The sequence below is a fragment of the Oryctolagus cuniculus genome, chromosome 3 (genome assembly GCF_051225735.1).
Source record: "Oryctolagus cuniculus isolate XC-2025 breed Fujian yellow rabbit chromosome 3, ASM5122573v1, whole genome shotgun sequence".
NCBI classification, from domain to species: domain Eukaryota; kingdom Metazoa; phylum Chordata; class Mammalia; order Lagomorpha; family Leporidae; genus Oryctolagus; species Oryctolagus cuniculus.
Genome location: NC_142869.1, coordinates 26,112,021 through 26,135,807, shown reverse-complemented (window position 1 = coordinate 26,135,807; position 23,787 = coordinate 26,112,021). Strand labels below are relative to the sequence as shown.

At 38.4% G+C, this 23,787-nt stretch overlaps 1 protein-coding gene across 2 annotated transcripts in view; it reads left to right on the top strand.

Moving 5' to 3' along the window:
• Window positions 1-8,285: 8,285 nt before the first annotated feature.
• SPAG16 (sperm associated antigen 16) overlaps window positions 8,286-23,787 on the top strand; it is a 1,165,801-nt gene continuing 1,150,299 nt past the window's right edge. For both annotated transcript variants that reach the window (XM_051849131.3, XM_051849135.3), the window contains exons 1-3: window positions 8,286-8,521; window positions 19,914-19,960; window positions 21,717-21,812. In XM_051849131.3, coding sequence (XP_051705091.3) covers window positions 8,389-8,521; window positions 19,914-19,960; window positions 21,717-21,812 — 276 coding nt within the window. In that variant the 5' untranslated portion in view covers window positions 8,286-8,388. The remainder of the gene's footprint in view (window positions 8,522-19,913; window positions 19,961-21,716; window positions 21,813-23,787) is intronic.

Here is a 23,787-nt window from a genome sequence, read left to right as displayed (position 1 = left end):
GATTCCTCAGAAACCTGAAGATAACCCTACCGTTCGACCCAGCCATCCCACTCCTTGGAATTTACCCAAAGTAAATTAAATTGGCAAACACAAAAGCTGTCTGCACCTCAATGTTTATTGCAGCTCAATTCACAATAGCTAAGACCTGGGTCAACCCAAAAGCCCATCAACAATAGTTTGGATAGAGAAATTATGGGACATGTACACTACAGAATACTATACAGCAGTCAAAAAACAATGAAATCTGGTCATTTGCAACAAAATGGAGGAATCTGGAAAGCATGCTGAGTGAATTAAGCCAGTTCCAAAGGGACAAATATCATATGTTCTCCCTGATCGCTGACAACTAACCAAAAAAGAAACCTGTTGAAGTGAAATGAACACTATAAGAAACAGTGACTTGATTACCCCTTGTCCTGACTGTTGATGTACAATTTTTACTTTATCCCTTTTAGTAATTTTTTTGATAATACTATTAGTTGAGCTCTGTGATTAACACACAATTATTCTTGGGTGTTTGGGTTTAGCTGAAGAGTGATCCCTGTTGGATATAAGAGTGGGAATAAGAGAGGGAGGAGATGTACAATTTGGGACATGCTCAATCGGACTTGCCCCAAATGGTGGAGTTAGAAATTTGCCAGGGGATTCCAATACAATCCCATCAAGGTGGCATGTACCAATGCCATCTCACTTGTCCAAGTGATCAACTTCAGTTCACAATTGATCACACTGATAGGTCTAAGAGTCAAAGGGATCACACAAACAAGACTAGTGTCTGCTAATACTAACTGATAGAATCAAAAAGAAGAGAACGATCCAACATGGGAAGCGGGATACACAGGAGACTCATAGAATGGCAGATGTCCTAAATAGCACTCTGGCTTCAGAATCAGCCCGTAAGGCATTCGGATCTGGCTGAAGAGCCCATGAGTGTATTTAGGCTTGGAAATCAAGACACTCTGGCAAAAAACAAACAAACAAACAAACAAACAAAAAACCTAAATGAAAGATCTCTGCAAGTGAGATCCCAGTGGAAAGAATGGGGCCATCAAAGAAGGAGGTACCTTTCTCTGAAGGGAAGAGAGAACTTACACTTTGAATATGACCTTGTCTGAATAAGATTGAAGTCGGTGAACTCAAAAGTCTTCCAGAGCCTTGGCACCTCATGAGTAGAGCCTAGGGAGATTACTGACGCCATAAACAAGAGTGTCAAATTGTTAAGTCAACAACATGAGTCACTGTGTACTTACTCCTCATGGAGGATCTCCGTTCTTAATGTGTTGTCCAATGTGAATTAATGCTGTAACTAGTACTGAAACATTATTTTACACTTTATGTTCTTTGTGGATGCAAACTGATGAAATCTTTACTTAATATATACTAAATTGATCCTCTGTATATAAGGATAATTGAAAATGAATTTGATGTGAATGGAATTGGAGAGGCTGTGGAAGATGGGAGTGGAGCAAGTAGGAGGGAAGTTATGGGGAAGGGGAAAGGCACTGTAATCCATAAACTGTACTTTGGAAATTTATATTTACTAAATAAAGTAAAAAAAATAAAAATAATAAGAAGTAAAAAAACCTCAACAATAAAAACAACCAATCTAGTTAAGAAATGGGGAAAAGACCTCAATATACTATTCTCAAAAGAAGAAATACTCATGGCCAACAATATGAAATACTTCCCAACATCACAGTGCATCAGGGAAATGGAAAGTAAAACCACTATAAGCTATCACTTCACCCTGTCAGAATGGCTAAAATCCAAAACATAGTTAGTAGCAAATCCTCGTTAAAATGTGGACAAAGGGAAAGAGTTATACAATGTTGGTGAGAATATGAATTAGTGCAGCCATTGTGGAAAATAGTGTGGAGATTTCTTAAAAAACTACAAAGAGAGTCACCATATGCTCCAGCAATCCCACTACTGGGTATATACCCAAAAGACTTGAACACAATGTATTAGAGATGCTTGAACCACGTTTATAGCAGCACTGTTCAAAATATCCAAACATTTGATTCAACCAAGGTGTCCATCATCAGAGGACTAGATAAAGGTAAATATACACAATAGAATATTATTCAGCTATAAAAAATGAAAACTTGCCATTTGTGGCAAAATGGACGCAGCTGAATTATATTATGTTGAGTCAAATAATCTAGACTCAGAGCAACGAATATTTCATTTTCTCCCTTATATGTGGGAGCTAAAATTAAAAAAACAAATAAAAAAGAAAAAGAAAGAAAAAGATGCCTGTGTTTATCAGTATTGCTGCAAGTATAGTTTTGTGAGACTTTTATTCCTCTGTCAAACCAATGGTTAAGAACGTTACACTGCTATAATTTGAATGACGTGTGATTATTTTAAAATTTACTGTTTATGAGTGAAATAGACATACTTTTATTTGATTTACTTAAAAATTTACGATAATTGGGTGAAATGATCATTTTTCCATTCAAGTGTTTATAGCTATTGTCTGTATTCCCACTAAACTATTTTTGGCTTTTACTTGTTAAACCTCTTATTTAGTGAAATATTAAGCCTTTTTATAGTAATGTAAATTTAAAATATGTTATCTCAACAATGAAAAAATACAGAAAGAAAGGGATAAGGAAAGACGATGGGGGAGGAAGGGAATATCATATTCTTACATTTGTATCTACAAACCATATTGAATCTGTAAAAACTAATTGAAATTTAAAAAATAGTGGCTGGCCGCTGGAGGAGAAGAGGAAGGAGAAGGCAAGATCCACTACCGGAAGAAGAAGCAGCTCATGAGGCTCCGGAAGCAGGCCGAGAAGAACGTGGAGAAGAAGATCAGCAAGTTCACGGACGTCCTCAAGACCCACGGGCTCCTGGTCTGAGCACAATAAAGACTTTGTTCCTCACAGCCTGGCTGCCCTTCCTCCATCGCCTCCTGGGCACGGGAGGGCGTAGTGGCCGCTGCAGGGCGCAGCTCTAGGGGCCATGCGGACAGGGCTGGGCTGGCCCCAGCTGAGGGGCGCCACCCTGGACAGGAGTGGGTCTGGCTGGCCCCCATACTCTGCAGCTGTTAGAATGGGAGCAGAGGCTTGGGCCCCTGTACGAGGTGCAGACCAGGAAGGGAGCAGCCGCGGGGCAGCCGCGGGGCACACCACAGCCCTTGCAACTTCCTGCGTTGTGATCAGAAGCAAATAAATTATTTTTGAACAACAACAACAACAAAAAAATAGTGGCTGGCGTAGTGGCACAGTGGGTTAATGCCCTGGCCTGAAGCGCCAGAATCCCATATGGGCTCTGGTTCCAGACCTGACTGTTCTACTTCCGATCCAGCTCTCAGCTATGGCTTGGGAAAGCAGAAGATGGCCCAAGTCCTTGGGCCCCTGCACCTGTGTTGGAGATCCAAAGGAAGCTTCTGGCTCCTGGCTTTGGATTGTTGCAGCTCTAGCCGTTGTGGCCAATTGGGGAGTGAACCATCAAATTGAAGACTTCTCTCTCTCTCTCTCTCTCTCTCTCTGCCTCTCCTCTCTCTGTGTAACTCTGACTTTCAATAAATAAATAAATCTTAAAAAATTAAAATAATAAAAAACATTTTAAAAAGTAAAAAAAAAGATACATGATGTATAAATAATAATAAAGTGACAGGAATGGGCATTGTGGTGTACTGGGTTAATCCATTGGAATCCCATATCCAAGTGCTGGTTTGAAGCCCATCTCCTCTGCTTCTGATTGAGCTCCCTGCTAATGCACCTGGGCAGGCAGCAAAGCATGGTAGGTCCATTGCCTGGGTATCTGCATCCACTTGGGAGGCCCAGAAAGTGTACTAGGCTCCTAGCTTCAGTCTTGCCCAGCCTTAATTGCTGTAGCCATTCAAGAAATGAACCAGCAGATGGAAGATGTTTCTGTCACTCTGTGTTTGAAGTAGCTAAAATAATTTTTTTTTAAAAATGTATGTATGAGAGAAAAAGAGATCTTTCATCTGCTAGTTGACTCCCTAAATGCTCACAACAGCCAGATGTGAGCCAGGCCCAAGCCAGGATCCAGGAAATCCACCTGCATCTCCAACATGGATGGTAGTGGCCCAATTCCTTGGGCCATCTTCCACTGCTTTTGTTTTTGTTTTTGTTTTTGTTTTTCTGGCACAATAGCAGGAAGCTGGATTGGAAGCAGAGTAGCTAGCTCGTGAACTGGCACTCTGATATGGAATACCAGCAAAACAAGTAGCTGTTTCAACCACTGTGCCACAATGCCAGCCATTCAAGTGATTTCATCTGAGTGCTCATTTTCTCTTTATTTCACGCAGGTCCTCCGCGTTAACACAATTCTTAAAACTTTTCTTCATACTTGAAAACCGGCTGTAGTAACTCAGGAACGTAAGACCTAAGTGATAGGAAAGGAATTTTCTTCTCAGAATGGCCAACAAATTCCTATTAAATCTACTTTGGCTCCTTTTAGGACATGCCAACTCCAGAAGAGATCACTGCAGTCCAGGGAAATGACATCTTTTTTGGGGTAAGCCTGCATTATGTGTTCCTCACCAGAGACAGAGCGTTGACTCTGTTTGAATCACAAGGGAAGGATAAGAGAGACATGGGTTTTGAAATCTCAGTGAGAAGGAAAAAAAAATGCAGCATAGTTAAAAATGAAAATTTCCACCATGGCCAATTACTGCTACTTTCATGAATTCAGAAATTCTAAAACTTGTTACCACTTACTGTGGAATTTTAAAAGAAAATACGGTAGCTACATTTAAAAAAGATGTAGCAATAAGTGGCTTGGGCCCTAGTGGTAGCAAATGAATGCTCATAGCTCTTGAAAACTGAATAGTGTTTAGCTATCTCTTTGCATATGAGTGTTTTCTGCTATGAAGCTACAAATGAAGAGTATATCCATTGTCAGATTCCTTTCTGATTTTGCTTTTAAAATAATTTTGCATTTACAAAGATGGAGCTTTTAGGCTGAGATATAATTTGTTGTCTTTTGTGGCTGTCGCCTCATTTTGACCATCACTGTGGTTTTCTTTTTTTATCTCTTTCAGGAACACATTCAAAGTGAAAGTAGACATCGTGCTGTTTATTCATTGAAATGCTAAAGTACCTTATTTTTTCCTTCTACCTCAAGGAAATTTGTAAGATTTATTAAAAAGAAATGACTATGGTGAGTATGGTTTGAGGTTTTTGTTCTTACTAAGACCTTCACATACTTTTTAATTAAACAATCAACAGAGTAAGAATTCTAATGGGTAATGTATATCAAAGTAGAGTTCATGAGAGGAATACATTCAAGTGTTACATAGCATAATAGGGCAACTATAGTTCAAAACAATTTATTACATATTTTATAAAGAATTCAAAAAAATGAGTTTGAATGTAACATGATTATATTCAAATTATCTCCATGCTTAGACTCCAGTAGTCATCATCAAAACTGTATCCTTTTAATCTCAAGGCTATTATTGGTTCTGTTTATGCTTGTTAAGATTATTTTTCCCTTTGATTTTGAAACTCTCTCATTGATTTGTTTGAACATGATTCGGCCCCCTCACTCATATAGATATTTAACTCCCATTTTCAGTTAATAGCTAATGGTTGATTGATTAATGGTGGGAAACCTGATCCAATTATGGTGCCTGGCAGGTGAATACAGTAGATTTTTCGGTTATTCCAGGTGTTCCCTAGAAGATTTCTGGGGAACAGATTGGTTATATAAGTCTACTTGGGCCCACCTCTCTGCTTCCTGGCTTGCCATGGGTTCCTCAATCTGCACAAGTTCCACCATGACAGCCTTCATCAGAAACTACCTTAATGGGACAACCCAATCTTGGACTGTGAGCCTCCAAAACTGTGAGCAAATTAATCCTTCTTCCACTTAAGGAGATTCTCTCAGTCATTTTATGTAAAGAATATTTAACAAACTCATCCACTGTAGAGATCAAAAGCTTTGCAAAATAAAAAGTTGCTCCTGATGAGAATTTTTAAAGGCACTGCTTTTGAAATTCCTGTGAAATGTGTTCCAGTTATAGTTGAGGTACAAATGTCTTGAGCGACTTCTAAATTTGAATTCCATGAAATGGACATAATCAAATTGGCACCTGTGAGTTAAAGTTCTGTTGCAAAATTTGGTTATTTGGAACCATTATAGAATTATATTTTTCGGAGGAGTGTACTAAAGATCCTCTTTGAGTAACAAGACATTTTTTGAACTCTTTTGGAAAAAGAATTTTTCCAATATCTCCTCTATTGTAAGCAGCAAGTACTAACATAATTCATTTAAGAAAAGATTACATTAAGCTCTTTGCTTGTTTTGAGTGCTGGATATTTCACAAAATAAGTTTTATTTTAAAACTGTTTCTATATATTTGTTATTTATTAACAAACAACTTGTGCTTAGCATATTCACTCAACATTTTAAGTAAATTTTATTAAAATTATTGAAAATAAATAATTTTGCAGTTTCCATTTATTCTTTATATTTTAATAATGCAGATATTAAAATCTCCACCTAGGTGTTTCACTTGAGAGACAGAGAGAGAAATCTCCCATTTGTTGGTTCAGTCTCCAAACATCCACAACAGCTGAGCTGGGCCAGGCAGAAGCCAGGAGCCATAAATTCAATTCAGATCTTCCATGTAGGTGGCAGGAGCCCAATTACTCGAGTCATCACCTGTTTCCTCCCAAGGTGTGCATATCAAAAGGTTGGAATCAGGAATAGTGCCAGTATTCAAACCCAGGCAGTCTGATATGGCATGTGAATGTACAAAGCAACATCATACTTGCTATGCTGTATGTCACCTCTCCATTTTAGGCATCAGAAACCTAAGGCTCTGAAAGCTTAAGTTAATTAAGGTCATACAGAGGAGCCACTACAAGCTTAGCTGTAAAAATAAGAAAAGAACCATTGCAAGAGACTGAAAAAAAAATAAAAAGCAATACTCCTGCTCCAGGGTTCAGTTATACTCCTAGGTGTCTTGTAGGATATGCCAAAAATGCAAGGCGTTGACCTCTCCTAAGTCAGGTCAGTTCTCAGAGCTGGGTTTATAGAAGAGCCTTAGGATGAGTCTTTTCTAAAACAAAGAGCAGAGTTTATATAAAAGCCATTGTTCCAGAATTTCATCGCTCTTCACTGGTATTTTCAGCCCTCTATAATTATTCCTTGCATTTAGAATAAGTTAATATAAAAATAAACCAAGAATAAGTTTCCCAACTCTTATATATAATTGGAATTCTTGGTATTCAAAAGAACAAAGTCAAGCAATTAAATTTAATCCAAATAACAGATAATATTTCTTGGTTGTCTACTATGTGCCCAGTAAGCTCTTAATGTGTTATGTTGTTCACTCCTTGCAATAATACTGTCAGGTAGGTTACATGAGGGTATTTTAAAACTTTATGGAAAAATATATTTATATTAATTTTGGTGCAAAAATTTTGAAATCACACATTACTTTTTATAATGGACATTTTCTGCTAACTCTTTGGAGACCCATCATGATATTATCTCCATTTTATAAACAAGAAAGCTGAGGCCTTAAAGGAATTAGTTTGCCTAAGGTTTCGTAGGTAGTAAATGGTGCAACCAGGGTCTGAATCCATCATCTCTGGCTCCAAAACTCAGGCGCTCAATCATGCCCTTAAGTAGTTACTACTTTTTTTTTTTTTTTTTGTAACAAATGATAGCTTTTATAGAATCAATGTGTAGCATCAACAAATGTACAATGAAAAAGAATCTGCAAGGGAGAGAGTCGCGGAGACTTTGCTTTCCATAAACAACAAACACCTGAGCAAGATCCTGTCCCAACAACAGAGCCACACATGGTTGGGGAACTGTCATCTGCTATGCATTATGTTAGGGCTATTTGTAGGCAAGAATTTTTATGGAAATAATTTTACCTTGACATTAATCAACGCTACAAACCCTGTTCCAAGTCTGGGTGTTTGAAACCAAAGTCAAAACAGATACCCAGACAAATGCCTTACAGATGGCCAGACAGAGAACTGATTAGGGTCACTACTCGGTTTTGATCGCAAAATGCGTGAACAGCCACTGGCAGTTCCCCTGGATCAATGTGTCAATTACAATTTCTGGACTTTCCCCTGTTTTCCTCAAACACTATCTTCCTCTTTTCTAGCAGTTTTCCCTTCGAATAACTGGGGCGCTACCAACCTGGGGACTGACAGAAAACGACGTGAGAAAGGAAGTATAGGGTTAAAGAGGAAGAAATCAAGGCACTGTTTTCTACCCCTATTCCACTGTAGGAGCTGCGTCCCTAGCAGTCAGGGTAACTAGGCAGTGATGTTGTCCCGGTAACCAGGGAAGCGCCGGCCCAGAAGGGGGAAGAGGGAAGTGTTGAAATCTCGCGAGAGTTGTGTGAAGCCATCGGGAAGCGTCTTCGAGGTTGCCCTGGAGATGGCCGGGCCCAAGGGCCCGGGAGAGGCGCCGATGGCGGCTCCAAAAGACTTGCCCACCTCCAGTCTGCGGGTCCTGGATGAGGCTCTGGGCGTGGGTTTGACGGCCGCCGAAAGCGCTTACTACCTGGAGCGTATCCTTCCGGTGTAGGCGGTGACCAAGGGCGAAGGCCAGGTCTTCCAAGTGGGGGCGCCGTTGGAGAGTGGGGCCACGGCGCTGGCGGAGTGTGGGCTACCCCGGTCCCCGGAGAGCCACGCACTGTGTGCGTCCTTTTAGGACCGTGGGAAACCCCACCAGTTAGCGGGAAGACCTTCCAGGGACCCGTTACTTAGCTAGGACTGGAGACAGTGTTCCTAGAAGGTTGCTGGTATGTTAAGGCGGCACAACAGGTTGATCAACCCTCCTTTAACTTTGTGGTTTTCCTAGATAAGCCCTTAAACTTTAGAAAGCAAAAAGAAAACCAAAAGCCGCCGCAAGAAATTCAGACAGGTAACGTTAAGCGACCGGGGGGAAGGCATCTGTCGTTGGACTAAAAGAGCTCAGAGCGTGCAGCCCAGGAGCCTGTAGACGGTATTGTCCAGTGCCTACATGATTTGTGTTGGTAGCATCGCCTTCTTTGGTTCCAATTTTGGCTATATAGTAATAATAGCCAAGTAAGTAATAATAATCTTTTTTTCTTTTTCAGCAACTAAATAATGACTTGATGGGGCCTACAAGGCTCAGAGATGTTAGGGAAAAAATAGCACTTAGAAATAATGGAAAAAAATTGAATAAGCATATGTGAATAATTAGGTTCACTATTTCTTGTGTAGAGATTTAGAGCTCCACTCTTCTCCCCTTGTCTCGGACACACACACATTAGTTGTACTGGAGATACCAGTAAAGTACATGGGAAAAAAAGGCATCTATATTCAGGCAGGTGAGAGATACACACTTATCCATATTATTCCTAAAGATGTGAAGGAGACACCAGATTCTCCTCTCTGTTACCTTATTTTTTTCCAACTTCAATCATCCCCCCCTGTCCCCTTCCTTAATTTAAGATTTCAGAGACCTAGTAATGATTCATTTTGTGAGCTTTGGCAAGCCAATTAACTTGTCTGGCTCAGGCTAAATTGATGAATTTAGTTGAAAGAAATTGAAAATATGTGGAATTTTATTAGATGCAAAATTAATTTTACAGGATAAATTTGAAAGCAGTTTGAATGAAGTATATGGGTGCTTTAGTGTTATAAATAAGATTTTATAATTTGTAGCTCTAAATAGGCTATTTCCAATATTATTCCTTTTTTTTTTTTTTGACAGGCAGAGTTAGACAGTGAGAGAGAGAGAGAGACAGAGAGAAAGGTCTTCCTTTTTTCATTGGTTCATCCCCCAAGTGGCCGCTACGACCAGCGAGCTGCGCGATCCGAAGCCAGGAGCCAGGTGCCTCCTCCTGGTTTCCCATGCGGGTGCAGGGCCCAAGGACCTGGGCCATCCTCCACTGCCTTCCCAGGCCACAGCAGAGAGCTGGACTGGAAGAGGAGCAACCCGGATAGAATCCGGCGCCCCAACTGGGACTAGAACCTGGGGTGCTGGCACCGCAGGTGGAGGATTAGCCTAGTGAGCCGCGGCGCTGGCCAATATTATTCCTTTTTCAACTCAGAAATGTTTAAACAGTTCTGAGCTTATCTACATTGGGCATGTTATCCAGTGTCCTTGCTAGTGAATGGTAACCAGCTATCTTGTTATTTTTGGTTGCATTAAAATGCTTTCTATAAACATGTAGTTTGTTAACATATGACTAATATAGTGAAGTAACTTTTTGCAAACATATTTATGAAATACAGATCCTGCAGCAAGATTACTGAGTTACCACTGCCAATGTGTAGCAGTTTGCACATGACTTATAAAAGACTTCTTCAAATAATCACATGTATAAATATAAACAACCCTAACTTTACAGGATTTCGTTATCCAGTTTGTAAATTATTTCAGCCCCTTTGCTTTTCCTCTGCCTCTGTCTCTGTTTTGTGTTACAACCAGGGGGTAGTGAGGGCATTGAGAAATTAAACATTTAACCAGTCAGTTGTGCTATATTCAATGCTTAGGGAGAGGCTTTAACTCTCAGTGAAAATGAAGTTTGGGGATTACTTGTGAATGGCAGTTATCCTGGTATCTCTGGACTCTCTTCACATGCGTAATTAAGAATTGACTCTTATAATATTATTTGAGGTTGTTTCATAATGCAATTATAATAGTTGCTGAAGTGGCCCTTTCTCATGTTTACAGTCTCTTTAGTTCTCAGGTAATTTAATTGAGCTAATGCTGTGGATAAATACGTTATGATATGGACAAATGAATCAGAAATATGATGTCCTCTACTTTGGACATATCCTTTTTTTTTTTTTTTTTTTTTTTTGACAGGTAGAGTTAGACAGTGAGAGAGACAGAGAGAAAGGTCTTCCTTTTTCCATTGGTTTACACCCCAATGGCCATTGCAGCTTGTGTGCTGCGGCCGGCGCACTGCGCTGATCCGAAGCCAGGAGCCAGGTGCTTCTCCTGGTCTCCCATGCAGGTGCAGGGCCCAAGCACTTGGGCCATCCTCACTGCACTCCCGGGCCACAGCAGAGAGCTGGACAGAAAGAGGAGCGAGTGGGACAGAATCTGGCGCCCCAACAGGGACTAGATCCTGGTATGCCGGCACTGCAGGTGGAGGGTTAGCCTAGTGAGCCGTGGCACCAGCCAAGGACATATGCTTATTCACATCTAATCAGCTGCATTTGACCCCAGATTTCCCTGATTTATGACTGAACAAATATTCCAAGTTCAGTAAACAATGAACTAGAAATATTAAGCAGTGCTTTGAAAAAAAGAGATTGACTTGACTTCTGCAGGAAATCATCCTCTTTTCTCCTCTTAAACATTCAAACATAAGCAACATGAGTAGACTAATGTGGCCCAAACGAGAAACATAGTTAGGGCCCAGCATTGGGGGGGATCATTAATAAAAACCCCACTGTTTTTATAATGGCTCAGAGAATGTACTCGTAACAATTAATTCATGCCCTGCCACACCCTTCCCCTGTAATTCTCCTAGCTGTAGCAGTGTCACCTATTTCTCCTCCGAGGAACTTCCTAATATAATTGCATTCATGTTTTAAGCTGCTACAAGGTGAGATACATGCATACATAGTTCTTAGTTAGCTATCATCACAGCTATAAAAAATCTGGAGTACAATAATGTTCTGTAGAAAGCTCTTAGACAAATATCTTCAACATTATTATATACAGTGCTACACTTTGCAAAAAAAAAGTATTAGAGAAGGAGAACACTTGCATCTGTTGATTCACTCCCCAAATGCTCACGACACCAGGATCCAGGAACACAGTCCATGTCTCCCATATGGGTAACGGGAACCCAGTTACTTGAACCATTTCTCCTGCTTCCCATGGTTTGTATTAGGAGGAAGCTGAATTAAGAACCAAGGCAGGTGTCAAGCCTGTGTCCTCTGATATGGGACTCAGGCATCCTAACTGGTATCTTAACTGCCAGATTAAAAACCCATCCCATGACTAAATTTTGAACTATGTGAAATGTACAGGGCCAAGTAGGTATATCCAGATCTTAAATAGAAGCTTGGCTACTTTTTTTGAGTAAGTCCTCAATTAGAAATCAACACAACTTGGATGAAGTTATCAGTTGGGTTGTTACTGGGTGCTGCCTGTGAACATAATGTGTGGCTGCGGGCATATAGGAGTTATCCAGTTCCAACTGGCAGATGTAGGTTAGAATGGATCTGTACTAAGAAAGCTAAAGGTTAATTCATTTTCTTGTTACCTACCCAGAGAAAGAACATAGTTCAAGGAAGAGTAATCAAACACAGAGACTCTAGCACAGTGGAGCCTTCACAAAGTATTGTTTTGGTTACCTGACTCCTTTTAACTTAACTCTTTGCTTCTCTAATTGGCTTTTGACGATTTTATTTTCCTATATGTTCTAATGCTAAAAAGTTGGCTTCTTATATAGTGACTATATATTTCCTGGTAACAGAAAAGGTCTCCTTTGCCTGTCCCCAGGAGCAATGTCCCAAGGTTTGAGTGCATTAAGCCTTTCCTTGGAGGCTAATCACTCTGGATGCAGTCTCAAAGTAAGCTGTTTGTGAAACTACAAAATGATTGACTCCAGACACTGATATATCAGAATTGCCCTAGATTGATGTTCTATCTAAGATATATGCTTTTCTTGTTAATGAAGTCTAACTAATGTGTCGCTGAAATAATAATGTTCATGGATGAATATAGTTAAAACTGAACTTTTGTCTGTTTTGTTTTCTATTTTTGTCACTTTCTATTTTAAATTTAGATTTTTTCCCTGTAAAAATAAGCATTGTTGTAGTTGAGTAAATGAAAAGAGTTAAAAAGAATTGTGCAGGTTTCTTTTTATGTTTTAAAAACTGGGCAAAATACATGTGTACAATTGTACTGGTCACATATGGTAATTGATGTTTCCTCTCTTTGTCATTACTTTATGATTGGAGTTTTGAAGCTCCTTTCTTTTTTTTGGCTCAGAAAATATTTACTGAGTTATTGTGAACTGTAGTAACCCCACTGTGCTGTGTAACATTAGGAACTTATTCCACATATTTATGTCTGACTTGGTACACATCCGATTTCTCTAAACTACTTTTTATTCTGTTATAAAGTAGTCTACTTCTTTGGGATATTTATACTATTAAGTGAGAAGAAATTTGTAAAATCCTTCTTGTTCATATGTACTCAAACAGTTTATTTCTTACTATCATTTATTAATTTGTCCATGGGAGCTTAGATATTAGAATATATGTACCATTAGTATATTCAAAAAGAAGATAGACAACTTAATTGTAGAATCTAGACCAATAGCCATGTTACTAAAGGCAATGAATTTTGAATATGTGAATATAATAGGCTATTGGGAGAGAAGAAAATTGTGTTCTGCAATCTTTAGTCCAGGCCAGCTTTTATGTGGATATGATTCACTTGTAGATTTTTACATGAAAATTCTAATTCAGTAAATCTGGGTGGGGATGGAGAGTCTGCATGGCTAAGAAGCTCCCAGTTCATGCTAGTGTGTCACCCATTAAACCAGTATCTTTGGATACCCTGGCTTAGAATTTGGAAACAATTTTACTGCCATGTGCCATGAGAACTATGACTTAAATGTCCTTATATGACTGTTATATGGGCAATTTAAATATCCAATCTTGCCAATTGTATGGAATTGGTAGTGGCTCCCTGGGTATGTAATGCTAGTAAGAATTGTGAGATCTCCTGAAGTCTTGGTGGTAGACTGTGCAGAGCAAACAGAAATGGGCACGGTAACTGCCAACATGCCAGTTTCTTTTCTTCTTCTTCTTCTTCTTCTTCTTCTTTTTTTTTTTTTTTTGCCATCTTTGGTCTCTATTGTTTACTTAACTTACTTTATTTAAACTGGGCCTCCTAAGAAAGGGAGCATGAACATGATGTTTACCATTTACAGTACTTTTATTTCAATTTAATAAGTAAAATGTTGATCATGGAGGAGTTAGCCTAGACTTTAGATTACCTCTGTGTACATTAGTTCTGAAGTGATGGCAAAGATTGAAAGTGATTTTTGTCTATAGTAGCTTTGGGAAATCATGTAAAACATAATTAGCTATATGTTTCACTCTAGTTCTTTATAAAGATGCTGCTGCTGGCAGTGATCAGCGCCTACAAATGGGGCAACAGAATAGACTGGAGGAGGAGGAACTTTGAATGCTGATCACATCTGAACATTGTTCACTGGTTTCTGGCTCTGGTTCATTACCAGGCTGTTGTGTTATACTAACTGTCTCCTCAAGCTCTGCTCCATTAGATCAGCTGGACTACTTCTCTGAGGCTTCTAGCAGTTGTGTCTTAGGTACTACTGTGAAGGGTTTAGCGCTGCCTAACAGTTTCAGTGTGGTTGTTGCATTGGCTTATGGGACATACAGTATCAGGATGTGGTGCATATTCTGCTAATGCAGTAACCATCAATTAGTTCACCAGTGGTAACCAGGTACCAGGGAACCGATTCTTGTTTTGCAACCCCACAAGTGCTACTAAATTCCTTGCAAATCAGTTAGAGTTGTAGAAAAGTGAGAACCTTGGTTTGTAAACAGTCTGTGACTTTAGGCATCAAACCTGCTCTGGATGTGGGTTGTGGACCCTGGCTTGAAGGGAGGAAGGGGAGGAAAACCACAGAAAATACCCGGAGAAAGAGCAGCATAGAAAACTAGACACAGTCGAGGTCAAGCAGGTGGAAAGCAAAAACCAGATACGTGGGCAACAAATAGGGTGGAAAAGAATGAATTTAGGAACTGTGATTCAACCATGTTCTTTGAAGGAAAACTAGGCAGAGAGAAGGACAATGGTTTTGTGAGGAAACAGATTCATCATGGCATTAAGAAACTGATTTCAAGCTAGAATGCCAGTTTATTCCAGGGGCACAAATAACTTTGCATGCAGACTGTGACTAAAGGCTGTCCTAAGGGATTAAATTACAGACAAGGCAGTGGTCAGTAAAAGTAGAGCCATCCTCAGACAATTCTTGACGAATTGCCCTTTTCCAGTCTGACAAGATTGTTGTCCAAAGCAGTGCTTTCCAAATTTTTTCACACATGATGCTTTATCAGATCCTACTTTCATCTGTCTTTCTGGTTATCCCAAGGGCAGGAGGATCAATACTGGTTGCTTTATAAGAACTCAAAAGTGTAATTTCTCTCGGGCTTTAGAACTAGAAATTGCTGTGCATTTGCTGAGAAATCCATCTGTTTTCATTGGGTAGATACTGAATTGGGATCCGATGACATTTTCCTCTTTGCTCTGACTGCTGGGAAGCTTGGAGACAAATCTGTGGTTTATATTTAACAAAATCCATGAGACCTGAGCAGGTACTGCATTATTATGCTTGTCTCACTATTTCCCTTTCATCTGTAGTTTACACACTTATTTTTCTGTTTTCTATGGTATGCATATCAGACTGCCACAGAAATATTTTAGTATTTGCTTGTGCATAGGCCCATGTGTTGCTAATCAGTTGGCCAGACAGATATATATACAAACATTTATGCCAAAGCACATTCATTTCTGCAGCAACACTGTAACATCACGTTTAAAACTAATTGCTCCTGGGGAAATTTTATGTACAAATTATATTATAGATACTTAAAATATCATTCAGAAAGGATAACTTTCTGTTCTTGGTGTTTTGTCCATTATCTAAACTTTTGTCTTTCTAGTAGCTTTGGTTGAATTAATTTTACAGTCTGTATGTAGCCTGTACCTATTTTATACCTTTGTCTACTTAGAGGTCTTCAGATTGAGCTAGTTAAGTGATTTGTTTTAGCTGTTAGCAACATCATGCTTAAGAATTTTGAAAACAAATAGATGGGTTTAAACATTGGATATTGGTAAAAATATTGGTAAACGCTGCATATTCATATTATGTGACTGTAGGAACAGTATGGTGTAGAAGAAAATTCATAGCATTTGTATTCGAAAAACTTGTCTTTTGTCGCTCATAGCTGCGTGATCTTGTACAAATCTCTTAATCTCCATGATTCAGTTTCTTGATTTCAATTTAGGGATGGCTGTATTAGTAACATTCAACCTCACAGGGTTGTTATGAAAATAAATATGGTTATGGTTCATGTGAAATATTTTAAGCTTTTTAAAAAGGGAATTATTTTTCTCTTAATCTTTTTTGATTGTGGGGAACCAATCTATCTGTCATTAAAGCTGTTGCCTAGGATATTAGCTGAATAGGATCATACAAGTGTTGTGTGACATTTCCATTGCTTTGAGGACAAATCACTTTTTTCCTCTCTGTGTTGCCATGTATAACAACTTATGCTGTAAACTCTTTCCTCATTTGATCTTGTCAGTTCTTGGCTTATTTAAAATTTTACAGTCTGTCTCAAAGACTTTAGAATATTTACTTTCTTTTGAAATTTATTATGTTATGTACATGATGAGGGATGGTGTTGCTTTTCTGGAGACTTGCAGACAAGTGATTGCTTACAAAAAAATCACTGATCTCTGAGAAGGGGGCATATATTTCCATAGAAAATAGGCTAATTTCCTCTAGCTGAACCTTGGGAAACTGTGTCTCATTAAAGATGTGTGTGAAAAATATAAATCTAGCACTGGAGATAAATTTAGAATGTTTTTTAAATTTACCCTTTCATCTTAACATAGGGATAACTGGGACCTGAGAGACTTAGGACACTTCTTCATAGATACCCATATCTTTCAAGAGTGAGGAAAATAACAATAAAAGCTTCCCAAAATTGCTTAACCCAAGCACAATGCTAAATGTTATTTATATATATATATATTTAGATATTTAGATATATATTAATTATTTAAATATTCTGGAATCCCTATAAGGTAGTATGGAAGCCAGCTTCCAAAATGATGTCTAATGGTACCTCCTTCTTGGTATCCATACTCTTGTATAGTCTTTATATACTGAATAGAATTGACCTATGTGACTGATAGGATATTGGAGAAATGGTAATGTGTTACATCCGAGACCTGACCAACCAGAGATATTGTGGCTCCCACCTTTCTTCTTGACCTCCTTGTTCTAGCTAGCTACTAACTGTATCTTGAGGATGCTTCAGCAGCTCGTGGAGGCCCATGTGGGATGGAACTGAGGTCTTTAGCAACAACTAGCACAATGTCAGTGAGTCATCTTGGAAGTGGATCCCGCTGCCTCAGTGTGACCTCCAAATGGCTGAAATTCTGCTATCCTCTTGACTATGAATTCGTGAGAGACACCCAGTCAAAAATCCTCCCTCTAAGCCATTACTGAATTCTTGATCCAAAGAAACTATGAGACAATAGTTGCTTATTATTTCTTTCTCTCAGCTTTCAGATGTAATTGACAAGATGCATATATTTAAGGTGTACAAAGTGATGTTTTGAGAACTTATTAATATACCTACTTCATGGAGTTACCTTTCTGTTTGTTTTTGTAGTAAGAGTACTTAATATCTGCTTACTTTTCAAATTATACTAAGGTGGGCATTTGGTGTGGCAACTAAAACAGTGCTTGAGACACCTGTGTCCTGTGTCCCATATCGGAGTTCCTGTTTTTGAGTCCTGACTGCTACCATTTCCAGCTTCATTCTAAATTGCACCCTGTGAGGCAGAAGATGATGACTCAAACATTCAGGTTGCTGCCATCTGGGTGGGAGAGTTGGACTGAGTTCAGGTTTTTAGTTACAGCCTGGCCCAGGCTTAGCTGTTATGGGCATTTGGGGAATGTACTGGCAAATGGGGGTTCTCTCTCTGTCTCTCTAAATAAATAAATAAATAAATAATTTGTATAATACAGTATTTTTAAGTATAATCATTATGCTGTACATTAGGTTCCCCAGAGCTTACTATTTTCATAACTGAAAGTTTGTGCCCTTTAACCAGATAACCATTGTCCTCCAAACTCCTGGTAATTAAACCTCCTGTCTATTGCTCCATGTTGGACATTTTCTTCAGATTCCAGACATAAGTGAAATTATGTAGTATCTGTCTTGTGTGCTGAATAATTTCACTTAGTATATTGTTCTCTAGGTTAATCCATTACTGTACATTAAAATGTGTAATTCAGTGTAACTGAATAAAATGTAAGCCTACTAACAAAAAAAATTACTGGTGTGTATTGTGATTTCTTTTAATGTAAAATGTTATCTTGAAGTTTTCATGTGTTATTACCGTAACTTGCAATTTTTAAAGTCCTACAGCAGTGTTCTTAGAATTCCTTTTTTTGTTAAAATTATTTATACTTATATATGCTCAAGCTGACTTACCTCAAATGGTAGAGTTAGAAACATACCAGGGGATTCCAATTCAATCCCATCAAGGTGGCATGTACCAATATCATCTCACTAGTCCCAGTGAACAATTTCTGTTCACAATCGATCATAATGATAGGACTAAGAACCAAAGGGATCACATAAACAAGAATAGTGTCTGCAAATACTAGCTGATAGAATAAAAAAGGGAGAGAATGATCCAACATGGGAAGTGAGATACACAGCAGACCCATAGAATGGCAGATGTCCTAAACAGCACTCTAGCCTCAGAATCAGCCCTTAAGGCATTCAGATCTGGCTGAAGAGCCCATGAGAGTATTTCAGGCATGGAAAGACAAGACACTCTGAGGAAAAAAAAAAAAAAAACCTAAATGAAAAATCTCCATGAGTGAGATCCCAGTGGAAAGAACAGGTCATCAAAGAAGGAGGTACCTTTCTCTGAAGGGAGGAGAGAACTTCCACTTTGACCATGGCTTTGTCTAAATATGATCAGAGTCAGTGAACTCAGGGGGCTTCCATAGCCTTGGCAGCTCATGACAAGAGCCTAGGGTGATTACTGATGCCATAAACAAGAGTGTCAGTTTGTTAAGTCAACAAGAGGAGTCACTGTGCACTTACTCCTCATGTAGGATCTTTGTCCTTAGTGTGCTGTACATTGAGATTTAATGCTATAACTAGTACTCAAACAGTATTTTTCACTTTATGATTCTGTGTGGGAGTAAACTGTTGAAATCTTTATATACAGAAGATCAGTTTAGCATACATTAAGTAAAGAGAATCGACAATGAATTTTGATGTGAATGGAAGGGGAGAGGGAGTGGGAAAGGGGAGGGTTGCGGGTGGGAGGGATGTTATGGTGGGGGAAGCCATTGTAATCCATAAGCTGTACTTTGGAAATTTATATTCATTAAATAAAAGTTAAAAAAAAATTCTTAAGAATTTCAAATATTGAATTATGGTTGCTATGTAGTTCATACTTAGACATCAGATCCTCTTTGCTATAAAGAGAGTGCAACTTTAAAAACTGAGCTATTACAAGAAAAGTAGAGATTCACATGAATTTTACTGTTCAATAAAATATGCTCTTCACTTGTATTTTAATACTGATGTGCCTTCTGGTTCACTCACAATATTCTGAATTAAAAAAAAAGGTTAATTGTGAATAATGGATTCAGAAACCATGGAAAATCTATTGTGGTTCAAGATAAATTTGAAAGATTTACTGATTTTTTTCTTAGATTTTTCTAATTTAAGTTACTTCATGATACTGTGTCTATGGGGAGACCTTCAACAAAGTTCATGGAAACTAAGCAATATGGAAAAACTACATGGATTAAAATATTTTTGCACCAAATAAACATGTTAAAATCTCATTTTCCAGGAGCATTTTGAAGGTGCCCTTGTGTGCGTATGCACTTTTAGAATCAAGTTGGAAATCATTTGAAATACAGATAAAACAGTAGCTTTTCATGGATTTCCGTTGCATAATACAGTAATTAATACTAATTAAAATGTTTTATATCCAAGTTTGTAGACTGTATGGGTAAGAATTTTTTTGAAAATTATGTTATATGTTTATATGAACTTCCTAGTGGGATAATTAGGTCCAATCTATATTTTAAGGTCAAATAAATTTTTAATATTTCATTCCATATTTTGGAGATTAAAACTTGACAAGAAATGCAGAGGTCACCATAACTGAAGCATCTGAAGATGATTATGAATATGAAGAGGTAATTTGTTGATATTAGGAATTTATTATATAAATTAATTATAGTCTTCCTCATGAAATATTCATTTTATTTTTTGTATCATGTAAATGATTATTTTTCCCTTAAGAGATAGTGATTTTTCAACCGAATTTAGCTAATATCAGCTAGGTTAAAAATGTGAAAATTCTATTTAAACGTTTAGATTGCATGATACATCTGGCTCTTTTGGTTTTCCTGTTAAGTGTGTCTCATTTAGCTCCTTATAACCTGCCTTGTGGATATATACTCTAGACTTACCATTTCTGTCCAGTAGGCATTTCCCATCACTGAATTTGTTCTTAACAGGGACTCCCAAATTTTCTCTACCCAGTTGGAGCTCAGGCCTCATGCTTCTTTCACAGTTTGCATGCACTTCTGTCTAAAGCTTTCCTTTCATTTATTATTCCCATGAGACTCAGCTTCTGAGACTTCGAGGATAAGTGTTTTTTATATGATAGAAGCTGTGATTGAAACTGTGGAAGCAAGTCTGGTCTATTGTAGCCTGGGTGAGCCAGAAACTGGACCAGCATAAGATAGACTTTTTTTTTTTTTTTTTTTTACAGGCAGAGTGGACAGTGAGAGAGAGAGACAGAGAAAGGTCTTCCTTTGCCTTTGCTTCACCCTCCAATGGCCACTGCAGCCGGCACGCTGCAGCTGGCACACTGCGCTGATCCGATGGCGGGAGTCGGGTGCTTCTCCTGGTCTCCCATGGGGTGCAGGGCCCAAGGACTTGTGCCATCCTCCACTGCACTCCCTGGCCACAGCAGAGAGCTGGCCTGGAAGAGGGGCAACCGGGACAGGATCCGGCGCCCCGACCGGGACTAGAACCCGGTGTGCCAGCGCCGCAAGGCGGAGGATTAGCCTAGTGAGCCGCGGCGCCGGCCAAAGATAGACTTTTATTACTGCTGGTAAAATGGAAATTACATGTACCACATAAAGCTACTGAAAGAGTTAATAAATGTAAAGGACTTGTCAAAGCAAATAAGAAATATGTGGTGTTAACTATGATTAATGTCATAATCACAGTCCATCCCAGTATTTGAAGGTTTTAACACACGGAGTGAATGCTGTTTTGTTTTTAATAAACTAGTTTGCATTGCTCATAGTTATTAAAATGGTAATGGTGACGAAAATCTGGAATGGAGAAAGATGGTGGCATTTAGATAGCCTGCAGTACTTTTAGCAGAATTGTTTAGATTACCTTTGTCTTTGTAAGTAAAAGCAGTTGTTCATAAACTGAGAAGTGGCATTGAGTGATTTTACAAGGAAATCGGAAAGCTCCCTTTTTATTACTGATCTGTTTCTCACATATCTTTAGGATGATATTACATCTTTTATAAAGTGTGTTTCTTTGATCCTTTGCTTTGTAAAGTTATTTCTGAAGCAAAATACAGTAGTCCCTCAATCTGCAGTTTCCTTTCTATTGTTTCAGTTATATATATTGTAAAGCTCAGTCTGAAAATATTAAATGAAAAAACTTCAGATATACAGTACATAAGTTTTAAATAATTTCATTATGGTATATTGATATGTTTTATTGTTGTCCATTATTAACCTCTCACCATGCATAATTTGTATGTGGAAACATATTATATAGTTTTATGGGGTATGCTACTATCCCTATATTCAATTCCCCATGAAATGTCTTAGAATGTGCCCTCTCATGGTAAAATGGGGATTGTGGAATGGCACTTTATATTTCTGCTCACTTTTCCTATCCTCTTTTTTTGTGGTCTAGATACCAGATAACAATTTTAGCATTCCCGAAAGTGAAGAAGATCTGGCAAAAGCAGTTCAGGTGGTCCAAGAACAAGCTACTGATGCCCAAATTTTGGTGAGAATTGTGAACACTATGGTAGCCTATAGTTTAGTTTATATGATGTTTTGAAAGTCATTTAAATATTAAATGCTTTACTTACTGAATGCTTTCATTTCTTTTTCACTTCTCTTCACGTAAGGCAGGCAGTGTCATTCACTGTTTATCTTATTCTCAACATCACGGTCAGTATTGCATAACTCTGTCACAGTGACACCTTCCTGCAGATCGCTGCTTGACTAATCTCAATGGAGATTAAGTTAAAGATTCTCAATGCTTATGTTCAGAATTTTGCTGCGTGTGCAGGTTTTGCAATCCATTTTAAAGTATTTTGTGTCTTATTTTTCATGGAAGTACTTAGTATATGGGGAATGCTTAATACATTGTGGCCTTGTCTTAAGGCTTATGAACTTGTTTTGATAAAGAATGTGGTAGGAGATGCTTTATGATTATAATCAATTAAAAGTATAAAAATGATGACATTGCTACATAGCTGAAAACTTATTTAAAAATTGAAAATACTATAATTATGTTAGCAAAAATTTTAAAAACTCTTTATAGTTTTGTACTGTCATTAATTAAGGAGGATGTCTTTTTCAATAATTAAACCTTTTCCTCCTGAAAAAGTGTAAAGGCAGTTGTGACAGTAAGTTGTAGATCTGTCTTCCTCAGTGCAAAATAGTATGTGAGGCTTCTTCCTATATTGTTCCCTGTGTCAGTCTTTCCATATCATGTGCAGTGCCTAAATCTGCAAATCCATTAACTCCCTTCTAAGTATCTGTTCACTCAAAATTGAAAAATGGACTCTTGAGAACAACACAGATACTCTTTCCTCAGTGCCTTTCCATGTAAACATTGTGTGCATACCTGATATATGACAATTTCCAGGCTAGGAAAGAGAAGAAGGAAGGAAAATCCACTACCAAGTTTATGTAGATAAAAACAGAATTTATCATATTTATTCATAATTTACGAATGCTCAGCAGATAAATTAATGACTCTGCTAATGAGGAGAAATTGAATGCAGTTGAGAGACAATGTTGTTTTCATGTTTGCAAGATACTACCTGTTATTTGATTTATCTTGCCTACTAATCTGATATAGTGGTTTTTAGTGCTTTCTTAATTTCAAATGTCACTTGCTTAAATAGTTCCATTGTTTTAGTTCAGGGGTCTGCAAACTGTTTCCTGTTGAAATTATAAATATTTTAGGCTTTGGGTGTTGCACTTGATTTCTCAACAATGTTGTAGTGGATTCGTTTCTGAGAGGAGGAGCGTGGTGGGGGCAAGAGGCGCGGAGCCACCACAAAGACTCTGGGAGTCGGTGTAAGCAGGCCTGAGGCGAGCAGCCCGCAGACTCATTTATTTCAGTTGGTACCACATCTTATATAGCCAAGACTAGCCAATCTGGTCAAGGGGCAGTCTATGCCCCAACCAAGCCCAGCCTGTTGCCAGGCAGTTTCCAAAGCCATCCAATCACAGCCTGTTGCCAGGCAGTATCCAAAGCCATCCAATCACAGCCTGTTGCCAGGCAGGCTCTGTTGCCAGGTGGGTTTCAAAGCCATTTCTGAGTAACTGATGCTCGCTTGCCAGTGGCCACCTAGGCATGGCCTTCTCATTCCACCACATTTGGGGACCATAGATGCCTGCAGTAGTATAAAAGCAGCCATAGGCAATATGTAAACAAATAGGTTGGCTGTGTTCCAATAACTATTTGCAAGTATAGTTAGTTTGCTACTGATCTAGTTGATAGATATATTTACATAAACTATGGAATAATAGTACAGGTATTTCCATCACACATTATTTGCTCTATACTCTTTCTTAAAATCAAGCACCAAATTATTGTATTTTTTAAATAAGAATAATTCTTTATTAAAAGGTCCATGCATTTTTCTTCATCTTTTGATGTGTTTTAATTCTAGTGAATGGGAAATCTGACCTCTTATTGTCTGAAGGACAATCCAATCACACTCTTGTCTCAGGGCATTTGT